This window comes from Falco biarmicus, chromosome 13 (genome assembly GCF_023638135.1).
Source record: "Falco biarmicus isolate bFalBia1 chromosome 13, bFalBia1.pri, whole genome shotgun sequence".
NCBI lineage: Eukaryota > Metazoa > Chordata > Aves > Falconiformes > Falconidae > Falco > Falco biarmicus.
Genome location: NC_079300.1, coordinates 3,043,207 through 3,061,829, shown reverse-complemented (window position 1 = coordinate 3,061,829; position 18,623 = coordinate 3,043,207). Strand labels below are relative to the sequence as shown.

The 18,623-nt window shown below is 45.0% G+C and overlaps 1 protein-coding gene across 3 annotated transcripts in view; it reads left to right on the top strand.

The window, feature by feature from the left end:
- PPM1L (protein phosphatase, Mg2+/Mn2+ dependent 1L) overlaps nucleotides 1-18,577 on the top strand; it is a 108,493-nt gene extending 89,916 nt beyond the window's left edge. For all 3 annotated transcript variants that reach the window (XM_056358275.1, XM_056358274.1, XM_056358276.1), the window contains exons 3-4: nucleotides 4,069-4,230; nucleotides 8,823-18,577. In XM_056358275.1, the coding sequence (XP_056214250.1) occupies nucleotides 4,069-4,230; nucleotides 8,823-9,169 (509 nt within the window). In that variant the 3' untranslated portion in view covers nucleotides 9,170-18,577. The remainder of the gene's footprint in view (nucleotides 1-4,068; nucleotides 4,231-8,822) is intronic.
- Nucleotides 18,578-18,623: the final 46 nt, after the last annotated feature.

Sequence of the window (18,623 nt, the reverse complement as noted above, 5' to 3'; positions counted from 1 at the left end):
GTCTGCGCTGCCACTGGAAAACGCTGCTAGGGACTCATCAGAAGCTGCTTCGATGGTGAGCCTGGGGCAGAGGCTGCGCTGGAGGAGGTGGAGTGTGGAGCTGGAGGGAAGGAAACCTCTGGCAGTGATGGCAGGCGGCACCTTCAGTGAGCTTGCAGGTGAGACAGGAACGCAGGGGTAGCCATAAAAATCATCAAGGGTAGTGATGGGGTTTTAGAGGGGCGTCACAAAGATGTGCTGTGAAAGAAAGGAGCCGGAGAAGCATAGGGATGAGGTGATAACAAATAAAAGATGTTTCAAAAAAGGCACTGGAGTAGAAAGACAGGTCCGCAGGAGGCAGCACATGAGCAACGTTCGCACACGGGCAAATGGGGAAGCAATGGGTACAGTGTGGGAGGAGGGAGTCCCGCTTGTCTGAGAGACTGTGCAAAGAGCTATGGAAAAGGTGGGGGAGGACTGGGAAAGGCAGTGGGAAGGCATGTGTGGAAGGACAGCTGCTCAGGAGGAAGAGTCTTGGCCAGGGACTTCTGGTGTTTCAGAGTGTGAGGTGAGGGCAGGGTGGAGGTGTGATTTCTCACCAAGGGACAAGCAAAAATTCAGGGTCAAGGAGGGTGGTGAGGGGGGAGAGGAAGGGCAGCGGTTACACATGCTGATGGCCTGAAAGCTGTGGGGCGTGAGAGACTTGGAAAACAGAAGGAAAACTCGACACAGAGGGAGAAAAGAAGCATTGTGGTGAGAACCTGGTGAGACTATCTGCACCTTTTCTCTAATGGGTTAGGATGGAACGAGGGCACTGGGGGAACTTCAACCAGCTTGGGCCATCTGGAGCCCAAGAGCTCTGGTCCTCATCCTGAGCTGCCCTGCCAGCAGAGATTTGGAGCCAGGCACCAGCAGGATTTCTTGATGCCACACAGGAAGCACGAGATCTCCAGCGGCTGCAGGGTGAGCTGGATCATGCCTGGGCTCTCTAATGCCTTTTAATGTATTAATCGGGTTTTGTTTGCACTCTGGTGACTTTTTTCTCGTCTCTACAAAGCAGTTATCTAAAAACTGGTAGAGCCAGTGCAGCCTTGACTTTTACAAGGTGCCTTGTCTGATACTAAACCACACCACCAATAATCTTACCTGAGTTAAGAAAGAAAAACCCAAACAACAAAAACACCCTATCTCTGCAGCCAGTGTAGTACAGGTTTTAAATTTTCTGGTCATTTTCTTTGTAAACAGCTCAGCAGGGTATTACTCTGGCAGCTGCATCGAGGGACTAATATAACATGTGTTCTCAATTTTGGACCCTTTATGTCGGGAATTTTCCATTGTGCAATTGCATTAAATCTGAGGCAGCTGACAAGAGCACGATGTTTTCTAACTCTACACAAGGTTAAATGACTGAAATAAAAATAGATGGGAAAGAAAACAAAGTAAAATAAGTTTTCTTTCTCATGTAATGGCAGGCAGTTGCGTGAGGTCAGGGATTTAACGATAGCCCAGCCATCAGTCAGGGACCATGAAACAACTGATTCTTCCTAAATCACATTGGAAAGTATCTTCTGTTTCAGACGCTCATTCTCTTTCATTCACACAGATCATATAACCAAGATGATTGTGTTCAAAGTTACCATTTTTATATAAATCGTGGTAATAATGACTGTGTTTGTGAAGCATTTTACTTTCTGAATGCCAGGGCTGTAGGATGTTATTTGAAGTATTTTCCTTACTAGGAAACATGTGGGTTTTACTACGGCTTGTAGGAAAAATACATGCTGGGCTGGTGTCATGGGAAGGGGGGAAGGCAATCTGCGGAGCAGCAGGGTGGGTTTGTGTGCAGGAGGGTGGGTGGATGTACAAATGCAAATGTCAGGCCGAGACGGCAGCTCCAGGTAAAGCTGGAGCTCTGATCCTCAGAAGGAAGCGTCGGCTGGGTGGTGGCTCACGGAGCCTTGCAGCCCCGCGTGCAGCGCGTGGGTCTCTGTCCCGCAGCACTCCAGGATCCTTCCCGCGTTGGTTTTGGCTTTGTGTTCCCATCCAACAGGGCTTTCACTTTTGCGCCCATTTTACATCTCACAGGTTTTGTTTTCAACCCAAATTGCAAGGGCGAAATGTCAGACCAGCTTCAGCAGGTACCAGCCCTCTAGTCTCATGCAGGTTGTCAGCATGATGCTGCTCGAACATTTGTTAAGGAAGGCTTCATAAATGAAAGCGAGGGAGGGTGCCGTTTATTGCTGCAGTTTTCTTACTGAAGCAGAGTTTTATGGGTGTGGAGAGTTACCAGCATTTGTTCAGGCAGAGAATGAGGTGACCTCAAATGGTAAATCCCATTTTGTTCTGCTTCAGTGACCAGCTGCACCCCACTACAGTAGTTTGTATCCTCGTTATTATTTTGTTGTCTTTCTGGTTTGGATACTGGTATTCTAACTGCCAAGTCCTCCGGGGTTAGAGCGGGTCTGTGCACCAGGGTGCTGAGGCCAGACACCCTGCGTCTGCACAGGGCGGGCGCCCAGCTGGCAGTGCTCCCCCGGCACAGCCTCCCGCGCCCTTGGGTGCAGTCTCGTTCAGTCTGCAGAGGAGAGACTTCTCGAGCGGGCAGCTCATTACTGGCTGCCTCGGGTGATCCCGGTGGACAGGTTCCTCTGCACGCCCTGGTGTTAGGTGAGCCGTTGAGTTGTGCAGTTAGCAGGGGGTTTAGCAACGAATGGGAAACTCTATCCATTTAGGTCTGTGACGTGTCAATCAATTGTAAAAATAATACATACGTATATATGCCTGTCTTGTGAAAAAATAGCTCTAGTTTAGAGCTGTGCAAGACAGACCATTAAGTTAAAAATAAATCTTCAGGACACGGTGCATCTAAACACAAATTGTTTATTAGTGGCTATTTCATTTATACCAGTCATGGGATATTGAACTACTGACATGGGAACAGCAAAACACAGTTTTTAGCTTGGGTTCGGACAGCGGTGCAACAAGCAGCAGCTATGAGAATTCAGTTTTAGAGACACAGAGCGTAGACTTAAACCCTAATATGGCTCCCCAGGAGCAAACCAGGATGCCGCTGGGGGTGGGCAGTGCAGGGATGCCCCATTGCCAGCATTTTCATTAAAACTGCATCTTTGTCCAATTAAAACATGCAAGCAACCCAGCTGTGGATGCACCTTGTTTTTTTTTAATGAATAATCAGGTTTAAATTAACAACAGAGCTGAAAACTCAACCATGTGCTTTTCTGGTCTACGTGAAGGAAAAAGAAAGCAGCCATGAAGTTAATTTTATTTACTGTTGAATTGCCTTTTGTAGCAGTATTAGCAGCACTGTGCAATCTAAATTGAGTGCCAGGCACATGGCCTTTTAACGTTTGTTAGTGTGTTAAAAACTTACTTGCCATCTTTTGATTCTAAAGCATGAATGAAATTGTGACATCTGGTCCAAAGGCCGTGCAAGGAACGCTTGGAGTAGCTGGAGTTTATATGAATACAGCTCGCACTAGCTGGAAGGGGGAAATGGAGAAAAGGCATGGTCTTAATAGGTTCTGCTTTGCTCAACATTCATTCTGCTCTGCATCCATTATATGAGGAAAACAAAAACTATAGTATTTGCACTTGAAAAATAGGCAATTTTTCCAATATTTTCCTGCCATTTTAGCTAATAAACACTATGCCTGTTGGATACTGTGGTCCATGACTAATTAGTCATTTTCTGTGTATTTAAAGGTTGAGGTAATTAAAAATGTCAAATGTTTTCCTTTTTGCAATAAAAAAAATTTAAAACTGACCGTAGCTCTTGGGAGGATGAGGGGAGAGAGCTCTGCTTCACACACGCACGGACCACTGCAGCATGGAAACTGTTCATGGAAGCAGCAAGTGGGCTCTGGGGCCAATTTATACTTTTCATTTATTACTTTCCTTGGCCATGAAGAAAAGCCAGCTCTCAGACCGAGACTGGGAAATGTTCCTCCCACTTCAGCCCCCCTCTGACATTATTAATAGGAAAAGCATTTTCCTGCTGATCATTTCTATATAATATACACACACACCCCATATATTTGTTTTGCTTCCCATTCCCTTCTGTTTTTCCAGGTACAACTTGTTTGATCGCGCTGTTGTCAGATAAAGAGCTCACAGTGGCCAACGTTGGTGATTCGCGAGGAGTCTTGTGTGACAAGGATGGGAACGCTATCCCCTTGTCACACGATCACAAGCCCTACCAACTGAAAGAGAGGAAGAGGATTAAAAGAGCTGGTGAGTCGTAACGTTTTTGCTTTGGATTGAAGTTCCATCTTTTTTCTTCTCTGTCAATAATATAGACTTTTCCCCTGAGAGAAACTGTAAAGTACCAGACTGAGGCATCAGCAGATAAAATCTCCCATTATTAACACAGCACTTTTCAGTGGGATGTTGTGGTGCAAACAGAGAAATGGAAGCAGATTGACCTATACCTTAATGAGCCAGTGTCGAGTACGAAGAGCAGCCTTCATCTTCAACAGCCCGCTGCCCGTGCCAGCCAGTTGCCTTGTGACCCCTGCAGAGAGCGAATTAATAAACAGGGGCAGCAGTGCTACAGGCTTCCTCACGCCAAACCGTATCAGCAGCCTTTATGTGAGAGACTGGGTATGAAGCTGAGTGAGGTTTAGTTCCTAAAATAAGCAGAACATAAATCTAATTCATCAAAGCTATTTTTTGTTCCCATATAGTGACTGCTCAGGAGCACGAACATGTAAATTGTAGCAGGAGTACAGGGAAAGAATATAAGAAACAGAAACCTTTCTGCAATAAATCTTTATTGCTTTCATCACTTGTCAGTTTAGTGACCTCCTGGGCTAGAAGTTACATTTGGATCATCAAGTTTAATAGCCAATTCTCCGTAAATTTGTCGAAGTCTCTTTTGAACCCATTTCTGGTTTGGCTTCTGCAGCAGCCTGCAGCAGCAAATTGTTTGATGAAAAAAAGTTCCCCTCGTTTGTGTTAAACCTACCAATGAGCATTGCCTCCAGAGATGCATTGCCTCTCTGCCTCCAAGTCTTTCTCTATAAAGTGGAAAGAACAAGTTTCACACCACACCACCCCCCCAAGTATAAAACATTTTTAAAACCAACAGGTTATCGGTACACTCACACCAGCAGAGATGTCGGTACGTGCACCATGTGCGCTTTGCTCCGCTGTTAGTGCCGAGGAGGCGTAAGAGCAGTGGGGATCCTTCCCGCTGCTAGGCAGAGAGCTGAGGTCACAAATGTTCCCCAAAGGAGAAGAAAAAGTATACAGATCCTAAGAAGAGGGAATAAGAACATCTTGGTCTCATTTTGCTTCAAGTCTTTACTTGGGGGATGCATTAGTAAAATCTGGAGATTTGTCTGTAAAATTTTTTCCCCCTGAGGCAAGTCCAGGGCCTCTGTGCAATTGTTCCCTTAGAAAAGGCCTTCACTGAGAAGAAAAAAATAACATGATTACTTCATTTGTCCAGAAGTGAGGCTTTATAACAACAACATGTAAAATTAACCTGGATTTTTTCTGGAATTTCCAGCTTGGGAAGAAATTATTTTAATAGACAGGTAAATGTTGTAACTATCTGCAGCTAAACAAGAAATATTCTGTCTACCCTAGTGACTTAACGAATTCACTTCTCTGTGACCTGCTGCCCCACTGTATTATCATGACTGATATGGCCTCATAGTGCTGTTAAAAACAAACAACCCAGTTTATACTACTGCTGGATAATTTTACGATTTGGAATATCCCTTCTTTACATACAGTAAGCGTAAAATTGAAGCAAAGTGCCCAAACTGATTTATCAACCCTACGTTGCTACTGTGACTAACATACCAGACTCTTTCCCACCGTCTAGATACTTTATCGTCATGCAGAGCTGAAAAAAGCGACAATAAACCCATCATTATGTTATATTTTGGTAGCTCCGACTTCACATTGCACCACCAAGCTGCACTGTCCAGTGCCCTATAGATAGTTATAAAATGACTGCACATTTGTGTTAGTAGGGTTAGATTTAATTTAAAAGTTAAACCCATATAGCCACAGTTGAGAAAGTATCTTTCAAAGCTCATTCTGATAGAAATGAATTTGAGGCAGCCTGAAACAACAGCTCCAAGACAAGCGTGACTTGCCCTCTGCGTTTCAGCAGGGCGTTAACATTGGGGCGACAGGTCTAAACGAATCCATCATTTTTGGCTGCCATGGAGGATGTTAAGGAGGCTCGCTGCTTGCTGCTGTCAGCGGTCAGCGGATGCGGAATTAATTCAGTCCCGCTCTTTTCCCTGTTCCCAGCAACCACGTACAAAGTCTTAGTCAACCCACAACCAGAAAAAAAAATATTCCTTTGATCAGACCAACAGGGCTCGAGCAGCTGTTGCACTGAAGCCTCTGCTCAGGTTTCTCACGGGCATTGTGCAGCGCAGCGAGAAGTCCCTGGTACCCAAGCTTGCAGCCAAAGGCCAAAAGGAAAGGTGGCAGCTACGAGGGCAGGGCAGCGCCCTCCACTCTGAGCCGAGGTGCCACATCCTGCGGAGTTACCTGCTCCGCAGCGTGGCTGTGTAGTTAACAGCACCGGTTACGGGAGGTTTGTCAGGACTGATTTATTTTCAACAAGAGCCTGGCTGACACACGCGCACAAGTACTGCGGTGCTGGTCGTCTCGCAGCTAAATGAGGTGGGGGTCCCACCGCTCTGACCTGTTGCTGTGGGAAAGGGAAATGCATGTCCTGTGGCACAAGGACGTTGGTGTCCCTGGAAAACACAAGGAAGCTCCTGATCAGGCGCTTGAGCGATGTATATTGTACCAGTGTAGGACAGTGGCCTGGAAACCACCCTGGTTTGGGCTTGTGAAGAAGGTGGGTTGTAGAGCCACGAGGTGATTGTCACAGATAGAAACTTAAGTGATTCACCTTGAACATAATCCTCCAAGCTCAGCTCTTGCCAACATGCAAAATGTGCGGCTGCCAAAAAGCTTCTCTTTCTTTGATGCCTTTGCTTCTCCAGCAGCAGCCCGCGCTGCGGAATGTTTGCTTTTCCCTGAGCATTTTTATGTATTCTGTATGGAAGGCTTTATAAAAGAAAATACTAGAAGTGCCAACAGACACTTCAGCAGACCACTGGAATTCAACTTGTGCCGTAGGCAGTTCCAGGTGCCATGTGAGAACGGCACCGAAAAGTCACTTTGTACACGTAAGCACAGCCTGCAAAGACTGGAGTAAGCGTGCTCAGCAACTCGGCAGCATCAGCTGCCTGCTCTGCAGGTACAGTAACGGGTGCAGGCATTGCTCTCCTCTAATTATGTGTAAAATGTCTACTTAAAACTGCCTTTTCTTATTGCTTTTTGCTTCCCCTGTCATTCCAATACATACAGATGATCACACTCCAGTTACTATAGTCCTAATGGCTGAGGAAAAAACCTAGAGCTGGTGAGCAGGTGGCTGTGCAACGTTCAGCCGAGGTGCCCCCAAAACCTACAGCAGCAGCTGGATGAGGTGTGTTTGAGGGAGCTGCCGTAGGCTCGCAGGTCCTTCCTTTCTTTGGCTACGGAAGGAAGCATCTTCACAACGGAGGCTCTGAACACCCAGATAAAAAGTGGTGTTTCTGCTGATTTTAACACAAACCAAGTTTCAAGCTTTTAGCAACCATGAATCAACAAATGAAATATAGTTTCACCTGAAAGCAGAAAGAATTTACAGATTAGATCAGCCAACCAGGAATGGAAACGCTATCATAAGATTTAGGTGAGTAGGTGACTGACAAATAACACATAGGCTGAGGTGCAGAGCTGAAAACGTCCTGATATCGACAAAGAACAAATACATTTATAAGAACACCAAAGCAGACAGCTTGCAGACACAAAAGACAACAGTTCCCCTAATTTCGTCATAGATTTTAATGTTCCATGTTAGCAATCTTTTTGTCCTCAAGTAGCTTTTCATTCACGTTCCAGTGGCAGGAATATTGCTGTGGAACAGTGCAGACAGTGGCACGCAGATGCATGCACAGGAATTGAAGGTGCCTCAGTTTCACTCTTTGACCTTGAATACTGTGCTGTTCCCTCCCTGGCACAGCCAGAGTGTGTAGCAACCAGGGGCTGCCAGCCTCAGTCATCGATTTCAGTGCAAAATGTTCTCTCGCTGTAAGTAACCCCTAAATAAAAGAATATATTTTCAACTAGAAGTAGCCTTAATCCTGGTGATGGTAAAATCAGTCAGTCAGATCCCACACTGCATCTTTCCGACTCGAAGTAAAATTTCACGATCCGTTTGTTCACAGCAGTTTTTTGGTCCTTTTTGACACCGCTCATTCAAGGCAGCTTGAAGGAAGAGCCTATAAATGGTTTTGCACTTGCTGCTTTGCTTTATGCCTTAAAGTGAGATGTGCGTCCTACTGCAGGGTGTTTTCAGTGTTGTTTCCTTCGTAGATCTTCTGAAACAGGGAAAACGGAAAAGGAGGTTCACTAACACAAGAACATAAAGATTTGCCTTCTCTATTTTTGTCTTAACGTTGCCATGAGGCTTTCTGACCAGTAAGTTGTGTGCTGCAGGGACACCTGTGCTCAGTAAGGTGTCGGTCTCTGGGGGAGTAAAGCATGAAGCTGCTTCGTTTGAAAGCTGAGCTATTCATGACTTGCCTGCTTCAGCTGTTTCAATAGCACTAGCAGCCACAATCCAGCTCTTCCCCGCAGCGCTCCGAGCTTTACTTAAGCCATGTCCTGCTTTCTGAGATCGGTAACGTCTGCACGCCTCAGGATGCTGCAGGATGGAATGGTGGGGGGCTCTGGCAGGGAGCCAGGCGAATGCTCTAACTTGCAAAAGAACGGCTTTAAGTGTTGGTGTTTCTCTCCAGGTGGTTTTATCAGCTTCAATGGCTCCTGGCGCGTGCAGGGGATCCTGGCCATGTCCCGCTCGTTAGGAGATTACCCTCTGAAGAACCTGAATGTTGTCATTCCCGACCCCGATATTCTTACCTTTGACCTGGACAAACTGCAGCCAGAGTTCATGATCTTGGCGTCGGATGGTCTGTGGGATGCTTTCAGCAACGAGGAAGCTGTCCGATTCATCAAGGAACGCTTGGATGAGCCACACTTCGGTGCAAAGAGTATAGTTCTACAGTCCTTTTACAGAGGATGTCCTGATAATATAACAGTGATGGTGGTGAAGTTCAGGAATAGCAGCAAAACGGAAGAACAGTAATTGCCAGCGGTTCTCTGCCTCACTCTGAACTAAAAACAAACTCTTACATTTTAAACATAGTAGAAAGCTGTAGTAAATACCATTAAGGTTCTACACAAAAGGAACAGATCCCTCTGGTCTTTGTTCTTTGCTTAACAAAAGGAGCAATACAACAAATTCATTCTGAGTGATAAGAATTACATTTGTTCACATGTACCTGTCTCCTGTGACCTTGCTGCTCCTTAGAAACTAACTGTAATCTTCCATTTCAGAATTTTCTTTACAAATCCTGTGTGCGCATTTCGTTTGATTCCATTTGATCATTTCTAACAGTCAAAGGCTCGTTCAGGTGCACGGCAGGGTCAGGGCAGTGCTGCCGCTTAAGAGCAAGTGATAGGAATGATGCTGCTTCTCACTCATCGGTGTGATTCTTCAGAATGATTCTCATGTTTCTCATCTCTTTCTGGTTTTAATCTGCAGTGATAAGGTTGTATAGGAAAAGGTTTGTGATTATTGGCCTGTTATTGATATGAAGGAGGAAGAGGAGCCAACTATTAGCCTGCTACCACAGAACTGGCTCTCTCGCTTTGTTTAACCTCACCCCCCTTAAATAAATCCCCGCCGACCATGTGATTAGGTATAGTTACTGAATTACCTGAAGCCACATGTTTACTCAGTCTGTGCGATACTCTAATAACATTTCTTCTACGCCATATTGTATTCAAACCAACTAATGTTAAAGTTCAACAAAATACGGTGAGGTCTGACACCTTCCATAGCAAAAAATGGCTCTGTCGTGATAGAAGGATGCCTGTCATTCACCGAGACCCACCCTTTACAGTGTTTTTTTGGCATGGACTTTTCACAGACGTGTAAAGAAAGGAATGCAAGATGAAATTAATTTCCTGAGTGACTGTTTGGAAAACTAATTAAAACAGGGCATTCCGCAGAGCTACCTAGATGGAAGTCAAGCCTATTAAAAGACTTCCTTGTACTGCTGCAGATTAATTTGTGGTGTTAATCCGGGGGAAGGTCACTCTAGAACCGTGTGTTGGTATAATGTATAAATCCCAGGCAGTGTCACTGCACTGTGGAGATGAAAGCTTGTGTTAGATCTACATAAAAATATGTTTAGATCTAGCTTTCAGTATTTAATTTTGGAATCTGTGACTGCTGTAAGTTTAAACAACGACTGTCTGAGTTTGCTCTACCTCTGACAGTTTAGCTGCCTGCTTCATGATCGAGAGGCAACAGCCGCGGAGCGCCAGGGCAGCGCGTGTCAGTGGGACAGAGCCAGGGCCTGAGCTGGAGGTCAGTATTTCGGATGGATGGCTTACCCCTGTCGCGTCTTACAGCTATCCTTGGCATTCCCTCCCCTCACAGGGCGGTCCTGGCCGATCTGCTGAAGTCTCTCATCTTGAAGGTGGTGGAGGCTGTCCGCGTTTAGGTCCCGAGGTGAATCAGGGGTGCAGCGCGTTAACTAGTGTTGTCTGTTTCCTGGGTAGACGCAATATTTCTCATCACCCTACAGCGTTTTGGGGCCAGTGGCTTGCTGATCCCTAAAATACTGTGATGCGTTGTGGTTGTGCAGAGCGGGTGTGTGTCTCTCAAGGCAAAAATGAATGAGCACAAATTTCTGCTGGAGAAGGAATGTCCGTCTTAGTCTTTCCATGTTGTCCCTAGGGTATCTCTTCCCCAACAAAATTCCCTCCTTTCATCTGTTTGGAGATCGTCACAACTCTTAATTGGATCTGTTGCTATTCCCAGTGCTATTCACGTTGTACACATACCCTTTAGCAGCCTCTTCTCATCCCAGACTCTGGGTAGAGCCCCTTGACGCTGAGTAACAGGCAAGTGAAAAGAGGAGTACAGAAGTGTCCCACACCCTCTGAAGCCAGCAGGCAGCCAGCCCACCACCGGTCCTTCCCCAGAGGATGGAAGATTTTGTACTTTTTACATCTCTTGAACTGTGCATTCAGTGAATTTTAAATGCAACTGTGCAGTTAAATTGAGCAGCTAACAGGGAATGTTAATAATTGCCGAGCGCCTCAGTTATTTTATTTTGAAAAGGTATTTGAGGTTAGAATGCTGTGAAATGAAAACCTTGTGTGATATTTTCATGGGGAGTGCTTAATCGTGTACTCAGTAATGCTACAGCAGCAGTATCCAAACTGTGCTCCAGGCAGAGTTCCTGGTGCATGTCGTGTTTGCCTTTCCTTTCTCCTTCACAGATGATGTTTCCATTGTACTGGCTTTTCTTTGGAGGGGACAGCCTGGATGTTTGTCAAAATGGCTGCCCAGGGAAAAGAAGAATTAGAGTCAGCAGCCTACAGAACTCTAAAGCCGAGGGACGCTTGTGTAGCAGAGACATCACTACTAATCCTTTGAGAAACTGGAACTGGAACAGTGGTCAGCTCCAAAAAAACCATTATAGGCTAACGCCGCTTGAGCAAAAAGCTCATGGCTGCCACTAAGGCTCCTGCAGCTCATGTTCTTGAGGTTAGCGAGCGTTGCGGGGGGTGCCCGACCTGCTGAGCACAGCTCGCCTGCCGGTTGCTCTGGCATTCGAGACAGATGGGAAAATGAGGTGGCAGGAATCCGTACGCATTCACAGACTCCTGAGGCAGCCGTGAGGAAGCAGTGGGAACGTGGCCTGCTCTGGAAGTAAGCCATGCTCGCAGGATTTGGGGAAACACATAGTGCAGTGCAATGCAGAACTGCTCTGCAGGCATGTCTGGAGATTTACTCCAGGACTCATTTACTCTGTCACTCACAGGCCTGTCCAGTCAGTTACTGAATCAGCCCTATTTCAAGCGTCTGCAGGTGCAACAATAGATGTTTTAGCACCTTCAATTCTCTCTGCAACACTCCCACCTTTCTAGTAGCTCTCTCCTGGCCAAAGACATTCACGCCAATGATCTCTGGTAAGGTTGTTGACTTTTGGGTTTATTATTTTAAAAAAATAGTTATAGCTACTTTAGGTTTAAAGATGAAGGACTAACGGAGATGAGAGGCTTTGTGCGGTCTTCCACATACATGCGCAGTGCCTACCTATGCTCCCTGCTAGAAGTCTTCAAAGAAGTTTTTAATGCAGATCTGGACACCTATAACTTTCCAGTCGTGCTGATTTGTGCCAAATTCTGCTGTGATACATACAGCTGCTGGATGACAAGATTAACCAATGTACATATTGCTTATGCAACCTAAACAGTCTAGGGTCTGATCCTCCACTGCCTTAATAATACATCCTACATCTGGAAAGCACTGCTGGACACTGTAACCAGAAATACCCCACGTATGCTCGAGCCACCTGGCAGAATGCGTCACAGCATCGCAGGGGCATCCTCGGTGCTGCTTCCCTGCTGCCTGGGCACCTCTGCACGCAAAGGGAGATGCCGTCCGGCTGCAGTGGCTTGTGCAGACCTGAGAGCTCCCTCTGGCCGTGTTTGTTCGCAGAATTTTTTGCTGCTTAAGCCCGAGTAGCTCCACCGGTGACATCTGTTCCTCAAGAGCGTCCCATGCAGAAAAACATGAAGTTGCTGCCAAAAAGCATCTTCCATACGGTCCAATATGAAAAAATGTACCTTGTAATTAGTCATCTCATCCAGAGCTTGGAAGCGTTTGGGTTTTTCCCAGTGACGTTACAAGCTAACACTGTAACTCACATCATGCATTTTAAAGATACTGCCATTTAGCTTTTCATTTGGCTTATGGACTGCCATTTAGTTTATCGTTCTGATTATATACCAGTGGGGTGTTGGGCTTTTCACTGGTGTAACGGACGGACTGTAACCATCCCCGTTTGTAGCTGCTGGTGCAGCCGCGGGGATGCCGGGTCTCGGTCCCGGCCTGGTTAGGTGCGATCGCAGCTCCGCCTAGTGGCAGGCCTGGCCTCAGCACGTACCCACGCAGCATTCTGCGAGTAGTTGCTCTCAGCCCCTGTGAAAAAAGTCATTAGAAGTTCCCGTTGTCCCTCGTGCAGTTCACGAGGAGGTGAATGCAGGCCCGTTCTCTCAGGCTGAATTTTATAGCAGTGCCAGAGCAGCGCGGGCTGAAGGCGTGCATCCGCAGGCGCAGCTACGAAACGCAGACGCTCAGATGCTAAAAAAACAGGCGTGAAAGTTTGGCACACCACAGTGCGGCCCTGCGGCCCCTGCCAGCTCCCCCTCCCACGTGGGTGGCTTTGCAACCTTGGTGAATGCATTTTAAATGCTTGTTAGTGGGATCCAAATGTTTGGCAACAGCGCGGCTTACACAGAGCGCAGCGATCCAGCTTGGGAGAGTCCATACTTCACTGGGAGTCTCGGGGGCGGCAGGAGACGCTATTTTATTTTGTATAAATCGTACGCCGCTTCTTTTGTTGCAACATCCAGCAGGAGTGGTCTGGGCGTATTGATCCTGTCTCGCGGGGGAGGGACAGTCGCAGACAGCATTGTGAGGCTCGCATCAGCACTGCGGTCCTACAATTTCTAAAAATACAAAATTTGAAATGAATGAGCCTGTTTTACTGAATAGAACGTTTAGGTAACTATAAATAAATTCCATCCAACATCATGTATTGTCCACTGACTTGTGAACACAAGGCCAGTACCAACTGCTGCTGATGTTATTACGGTATTTTACCATTTATGTAAGGGAAAATTATGTAAGTTGTCAAGTTGTTAGAATACAAAAGTTAGTACTAAAGCACTGCATCTGCTTGAGCTGACAGTGTTTCCTACATAAACACTAACGCTGCATCTTGAAAGTAAGGGAGTTTTGTTGTTCAGCTGCCTCTTAGAATATACGACATCCTTGCTTTTAATATTAATGTATTGCTAATGTATCTGATACTTATTTTACACAGAGAAACATCTAGTAAGTGATTATACTAAAGGAAAAAAAACCCCAAACTCACCAGCCTTTCATTTCCTGAAGTAGGTTTTTAGGCCTCCATTCCGAAAGCTGGCTGTGCACCATCGCAGGGTCAGAATTTAGAATGTCCTGCGGAAGCTGGCAGCTGTATATCCAGAGCTGCTGCCCCTCCGTGCAGTCAGTATGGTGATAAAGTACCTCCCTAAACCTGAGGACTCGTATCTAAAGAGATATATACAGTTAAGTTAATACTGGGTTGCAGTTTTAATCACTATTATTTATATAGTGGTGACAGTCTAAGGCTTAGGTAAGCAGCTGCTTTACATATAGTTTTCCTTTAGGTAAGTTAAAGTTGTAGGTATCAGGTGTCTCTGGTTATAGATGATAGTCTAGACGCTCTGTCAAGCAAAACGTGTGCGGCCAAAGCAGCCGAAGCCTATCTAAAACCATAGATAGATGCTCACAACAAGAGCAGTTCTTGAGTAAAGTTTTGAAATCCACTTTCGTGAGCAGCTCAGCTCCTGTGTCTGGGCTGCTCAGTCTTAAGGAAGAATTCCAATTAGTTGAGCAATAGGGAAATAAAGCACTTTTTTCTGCATTTGAATGGCCAACCCTCTATTCTTTTAAGCCTTTGGAAATGTGTTAGTACTTCTAGGAATGTGGATGCTCAGATCTACTTCAGCCTTTATTCCACCAAGTTAATGAAATTAATAACCAGTTACAACATTTTAGGAATCTAAATGCAGAACTATCAAACCCTGCTCTCCGGGAATTCATGCGCTGTATTCAGGGGTGTGAGAGCAATTCAGGTGAAACCGTACTTGATCTGCACTTACTTGATCCGCACTTGCTTTAATCCTGGTAGGAATGAGAGTCCTGAAGTCCAGCTGTGTGGGCTGGCAGTGGGACACCTGCTCAGCGTCCCGCACGTCAGTGCCGGTGCCACCACGCTGCTGCCGCCCCGGGAAGGCAGGCTGGCTCCGTGCCCGGCTGCTCCCGCGCCCCTGCACCCCGCTGGCTCCAGCTGTTCTTGATGGCCAGAGGCTCCCACAACACAACTGCCAAAGTCCGTGTGTCATTTTTAAATTTCTTCCTTCTGGAAAGACAAATTTAGTTATGTTGAAAACATGATTCGTTTGGGAAAAGTTCTTTAGAGCTAGTTCCACTCTCTAGCGAATCACTCGCTGCTCCTTGGTACGTCGTTCCTGTGCATGTAAGCTAGGTACAGAACGTAAGCGGTGGTTAGCCATGCTGGATTTACAAATGAAATCAACTCTTTAAAAAGTTCAAACCGTCACGTAACTTAACTACAAAGTTGTTAGGAGCGGGGTGTGGAAAAACAACTTTAAAACACGTACTGTGCGAATGTTACACTGAGCGGCTGTAAAACCGCTTTTACACAGGGTATTGGGAAACACTCCCTGAGAAACACTCGAGACAGTCATTTCGAGAATGAACTGCACGTTTGGAACTCTGCAAGGGCAGGTCAGAGCTTCGTTAACAAAAATCCTACACAACACACCAGATAACAAAGCGCAATGTTTAGGCAATCCATCTTGGTTAAGGACAGCTTCCATTTAGTAGGAGGCGGCTGTATTATTGTAGATAAGAGCCTCTTCAGGCTTGTTTGTAACATTTTTTTCACTCAAAGCCAGAAACGTTTTTAAGATTTTATCTTTATTGCAAGCTCAGGGGACACTGCACTTTACTCCTAGGTGGAGGACCACCGCAGGCAAAGCATTACTGAGAGAAGCAGCTAGGAGTTTGGGCTGAGCCCCACCCCAGCCGGGGCGGCCGTGACACCCTCACACTGTATAAACCCCACTCATTCAGATTATTTGGATTAATGTGGTCTGGAAAACGAACACACTGTGCAGCAGCTGTCAGAAGGCTAGAGGTAAACAGAGCTCCGGTATGTAAACCATCCCAAGGGAGGTCACTTCGGGTAAATTTTATACTGTTCAGTCCTTATTTTATAGGAGGAAAACTAAGTCCCAGAGTCCCACAAGGGCAGGTGAGACAAACGGTGCTGTACCACAGGTAGTACCTCCTCATCTGAGTTGCAGGTCGATACCACCTTTAGCGAAGCATCACGTAACAGCAGCGTTTCGGAGACAGGCTATGCTCTCTTTAGTCCTGTGAAAGGAAGTGGCTTTAGGATTTTTAGAAACCCAATATATAAATGGGGGAGGGGGGAGGGGGTTGTGTTGGTTTTACAATTTTAGGTTTCTTTAAAATGTGGACTCAACTACACACGAAAAACCCACCACCAAACCCAACCATCTGCTTAGCTTCAGTTTAACTTGGTTTTCTTCCCCTCCTACATGGAGTACTTGCATTTGGATACGGTTTACAGCTCAATATGCAACATACAGTAACTGCATTAAAACCTGGCAAGCCTAATTTAACAGAGAGTGCAGAAAGTGCGACATCTCCTTCCCTACCACCTCGACCTTAGGTGAACTGTAAAGTACTTCCTGAACAACCAAAATGGTATACACGCTACTCAGACAAAAATGGAGATTAACAAACATTTTAGGAATACGGAGCAAAGTTCTGCCTCCCAAACTTCTTCAACATACCTAACGTAACCCAGGGACACCTATCAGGAACTCAGCATCGCTTGGTTAACAGCCTTCAATCAGTTTTTAGTTTAAATTTGAAAGAAATGTGATAAAAATTACATTATTTATTGTGCATCCAGGCATTCATGAGTTACTCGCAATGAACTTCCACTGGAAGGCTTTAGTAGTGACTAGAAAACGTAAGGCAAAACTTAGGAAAATACTCCAAACCGTCTGTGTCCTCTTAATAGCGAACTGATCATAGAGAATAATGCCCTGAATTGGCAGCACGTACTGCTTCATGGTTCACTTTGAGCTTGCCTGTTCTCCAATGCACACAAGCATTGATACATTTGACTTTTTAACTCTTCCGAAGTGACATACAGGCAGCACAGGCTTGACATTTCACATTGTAAACCTCTTTTGCTGCCCACCCAGCAGTGGTTTCCCAACACCTTCGACTGATGGATTATGATTGGGCTTTGCAAGTCAGAGCGCCCCATTTTCACACCCACATCACGAGTGCTTGGGATTCTGATTTAATACAGCTTTCCGAACCACCTGCCTGCACGACAAAAGGAGCCTTAGGATTTGGAAAAATCTTAGCCAGTGGTTTAAACTTCATTTTTAGTACAATATTGTAGGCAGATGCTATACAATTTGGGCCCACCGCTGACTTAAATGTTTATATTAGTTCACAGTTTTAAGCTTTTTTTTTACCTCTTGCATGGCTGCACACACTAGAAACTTCCCTGATACTTGCTTTAAGTGGAAACATTAGCTTAGTTATGAATTTTTATGGTCTTTTAAGCAATAATAAGGTCAGACTCAAATACAAACCAGATTTGGAAATGAGGGTTTTGTAAAAAAAAACCAGAACAGGTGCAGGCATATTTTCCAATGTAAATTTCTTGCAGAATTGATGTCACTTTAGGTTAAATTTCAGGTGGCATAAACAGATCACTGTGTATAAACCTGCATTTGTGAAAGCAAAAGCCTTGTAATCTACAATCAGTAGTATTGTTCTGGGGCACAAATATAAAAAATACCGTGCTTGGTGACAGTTGCATTTTTAGTGCGGCCCTGCACAGCCAGTTCTCTTGATACTCGTTTCGTACTCTCTCAACAGGAGCACTGTCTGCTTTATCTATCCAGTTTCTGAAGATTGCGTAGTCTTTCACAATTACTTTTTTTTTTTTTGAAAAAGCAATACAATGTGTGCTGTAGTATCAGTGTTCTCATGACAAACTATTTATTTCTAAACATTTAACATGGCAGGTTTCTAAAAAAAATGGAGGTGTTTTTTTTTAAGGTGTATAAACAATCAAAGAACAAGTTAAACACTTCTCACAGAGCTCTCAGGATCTGACCACAGTACAATCAAACAACAGATCCGAAACCCATAGGAACGGCTGCAGTTCTACCTGTTTCTAGAAATACAATAGCATTCTTCCCTCAGTTATGCAATACTGTATCTTTAGCTATTTAGTTTAACAAAAGAAATCTATTTTTGGAAAACTTTGACCTTCTTAACATAAATTCTTAGAACACTGACATCTGAAATACTTGTCTAGAGAGTATTGTCCCCAAGACCTCATTTTTATATCTAAAAAAACCAACACATCCTATTATTCCATCAAAAAACATGTGCAGTTGTTGAAAAGATAGCGAGATTCAGTACCAACCATAATCACAATGTAACAAAAAAACTGGTGAAACCTCCAACTTGGTACTAGAGGTTTCTGCACCTCTTCTAATTTGTCTCTAAGAGACTATCTGAAAGACAGCCAAATGTAAATACATCATAACATCTTAGCTGTAGTACAAATAAGGTGGCAGTGCTCTGTCATTCTAGGTGTACAGGATGTTGCCTTCACTGTGTAGTGGGTGTGTCAAGAATAATTATGTTAATGCAATTGCAAATTCTGTATTGTTGTCTATTAGAAGTGTAAACTACTGAAAACTTGGCCTTGCTGATACGAATAAAGTGATTCAAAAACCTGTCTTTACAGATGTAGTAGAGCTTGTCTTCTTTAAGAAATACAAATCTTGGTATT